Genomic DNA, 3,170 nt, shown 5'->3' with positions numbered 1-3,170 from the left:
GGCTGGCTTCTCTTCACCTGCCTAGCCGTCCTTTCTCTTCCCCTGCAGAGCCCATAGTCAAAATACAGCAGTTTCGGGCTCTCTGTGGTCTCCAGACCAAGCTCACAATGTAACTCTTGACAGCTGGTGTGTGCCGTGACTGCTGCAGCCCCAGAAATGATGCAATATGTCAGGAAACACTGCAAACCCCCAGCTGCTCATTTCTGCCATTTGGTTACACGAGCAAACATCCTTTCTGCACAGTGCCACGACCGTGGGTGAGGGGAGGAGCACCGTGAAGACTCACAGGCTGGCAGTGTACACCTCACACCCCTGAAGCTCTAACACCACGCATCAGCCCCTGAGAACCGGGGGACAATTCTGGGTCCCAGGCAGAGGAATCTTTGCTAACAGTTGTAGGAAGTGAGAAGCTACATGACCCCAGGCCACCCGCAGGCACAAAGACCTGCTTAGGGTTTTCTTTCCTCTGGTCCTTACATGTTTGCGCTCCCATCCGAGTGCTGAAGAACTGTGGGCCACAGCAAAGAGGCTGTGGCTGGTGTGATCCACGTCTTGCCAGTGTCGACATTAAAGCTCCTCAAGGACTTGACCACTGAAAACAAACGAATAAACAAGCACAGCCAGTGATCTGCGGAGTCATGGGCAACAGGCTGGAGGCAGCAATCCCTGAACCCTGCCCACCGTGACAGCAGAGGCACTTGGAGGGCGGGAGATACCAAGCGACAGAGATTTCACTGATTTAGATTAGCGAAGGATTCTCTTGCCCAGCCTAATGAAAAATAAAGTAACACAAGTCCTGTTACTCTGTTATGGAATTCCATCTTGGATACCACAAAACACGCCCTACCAGCTGGAGCTCCCGAGCCTGCGATTAGGCAGGAGAAGAAACTAAGCTGCAGGGCCTGTGCGAGGGACGTGCCAGCTTCAGGGTGGCACCAGTGGATGCCCTTCTAAAGCTGGTACTCAACAGAGCAGGACACTGAAGCCCATTAAAGAATAAGCAGTTTAGGCAGCAGCAGGAACTGCTCCCCGCAGCAGCAGCATTACTATAATCTTGGTAAGAGGAGGAGGATGCGATTTTGTGGGATGTTAACAAAAAGCTCAACACTTGGCAGCAAGGGAGCAAATCGGTGCCAAATGTCATGGATACTCTGCTGCGGATGCAGCTCTGCTAGGAGCCCAGTAACTTCTCAAAATAGATATAGAACAGCCATGAAAAAAAAAAAGATAAAGACTTCTCCCCGTAATTTGCAAAGCTGGACCTGAATTGACATCCCAAAACTAACATTTTTTTTCCTTCTTGCAAGGTAGCCCACAGATAACGGGGCTGCTGGTGTTTCAGCTGTAAGACTCCGTGGCGAGCCAGCCCTTGTCGCTGTTCACACCTCGGCTCTTGATTTCTCTCAGTGCGCTAACACTTGAGAAAGCGCACAGGCTGAAGAGAAACACACTCGAATCCAAGCGACAGACTGAAAATGTCACCAAGCAGGATGCGCAGGAGGGAAGCTGCTATGATAAATACTGTAAATTCAGGCGCTGAGCTGTGTCACCGAACTGCTGTCAATCACACGAGACGTTTGAAAACGTCTCACTAATCTCAGGAACAAGCCCAAGAGACTCCGATCACACCCTCTGCCCCTGTTTGAAACTGGAACCAAAGAAAAGTACAAAATCTGAATTTGACCAGTTGCTCCAGCCTAAAACCCTTGCCCAGACTCCAAGGGCAGAAGCTGTAGGCTGAGCCCATGTTTAAACACGCAGTCCAGCATTTTTAATATCGCCACTACGAAGGCAGAGACAAAATACCCCAGTTGGAGCAACGACACAACCCACCGCACAGCAGGAACTGTGGTCGCTGCTGCTGCTCCCGGCAATGCCCCGTCCTTCGGGCGCGGGGCGTGCGGCCCTTCCCGAGCGCAAGCAGACCATCCTGAACCACAGCCTTGCTTTGCCAATCCCACTGCACCAGTTAAAATGCCTGCATTAACTGGGAGATGCTCCTCGGTATCGCCACACTTTTCCACCGTGCCACCGGGCAATCCCACACGGTCACAAAGGCTGCCAGCAAACCCCCCTTCAAACAAAACCAGAATTCCACAGCGGCTGGAACACGCTCCCTGGAAAGGTCAGCCGTCTCTGAAGGGACAATTCTCAAGCAGGCAGCAGAGAGCGAACGCTGGCCAGGGAGCTGACCTCACCCCAGTGACTCCTGCTGCCCCCGAAGAGCGCTCGGAACTGGGGGCCCCTCAGCTCCGCCGCTGCCATCCTGCACAGCACTTTCCTGGACTTTTGGTCCTGGCTCCCTGCCCAGAGGGGTTCCCAACACACCTGACTCAGAGGGTTTCAGCACTTCAGGTATCAAAATGAAGTCTGCTGCAGTTAAACGAGACAGAAATAAAAAGGCGCGTGCTGCCAATAGCCAACTCTACCAATTCTCTGTGGCGATGAGGTGCCCAGCACAGATCTGTTCGATTCATTCTGAGAATGTAACCCAGACCACTGAGTCACCAAGTACATTTTTCTGCACTGCTCGCTGCTTTCATCAGGGAAACCCTCAGATGCCAGCAAAAAAAGGCTGCTGGAGCAGAGCGATAGAAAAGCTCTACAGAAGCACACAAGGCTAGAAGCCTCCAGCAGTGACTCCACCTTAGAATTCTGCAGAAGCCAAGTCACGAGACATCAGGATTTGAAAACACACCGGTAACGTCTGCGGGCATAGCCATTGAGGATTTATGTTTACAAAGCTAGGAGCTACCTAACACAACGACAAACGTGACAGCAATGACATTAGCTGAACTAATACATCACCATGCAACAGGGAGAAATACATCCCAAAAAAGGAAAACAGCAGAGCATAAACCTTGGTGTTAAATCTAAAACCACAGCAAAGCATGCTGCAGGGAACGTGGATGGGCTTCTCATTAAAAGAATAAAATAGCAATTTATAATAACGATAAAGAATTTTTTTTTCCCCAAGCACACTGGCAGTGTAAAGCTTGTCAGGAAGCTGTGAGCCTGCTCAGGGCATGACGCGAACGCTCGAAGGAGAATGCTCTCTCCACACAGCTGGGGCAGGCGTACAGAGTACTGAGTCTTCCGAAGAGGGAACCAGGCCAACAGGAATTCTGTTAGGTGGAACCGAACCGGTGACAGGATCCCCAGTGCAGCTG

The 3,170-nt window shown here is 51.4% G+C and overlaps 1 protein-coding gene across 1 annotated transcript in view; it reads right to left on the bottom strand.

Annotated features, from left to right (window-relative positions):
* Positions 1–2,265, bottom strand: part of LOC104495669 (integrin alpha-E-like) — a 19,285-nt gene extending 17,020 nt beyond the window's left edge. The window contains exons 1-2 of the mRNA XM_010138665.1: positions 2,199–2,265; positions 478–592 (exon numbers count right to left, since the gene is read on the bottom strand). Of these exons, the coding sequence (XP_010136967.1) occupies positions 478–592; positions 2,199–2,265 (182 nt within the window). The remainder of the gene's footprint in view (positions 1–477; positions 593–2,198) is intronic.
* Positions 2,266–3,170: the final 905 nt, after the last annotated feature.

Source organism: Buceros rhinoceros, unplaced genomic scaffold (genome assembly GCF_000710305.1).
Source record: "Buceros rhinoceros silvestris isolate BGI_N320 unplaced genomic scaffold, ASM71030v1 scaffold36726, whole genome shotgun sequence".
In the NCBI taxonomy this organism is placed as follows: Eukaryota; Metazoa; Chordata; class Aves; order Bucerotiformes; family Bucerotidae; genus Buceros; species Buceros rhinoceros.
Note: the sequence above shows the minus strand (reverse complement) of the source record. Positions and strands in the feature narration are given on the sequence as shown.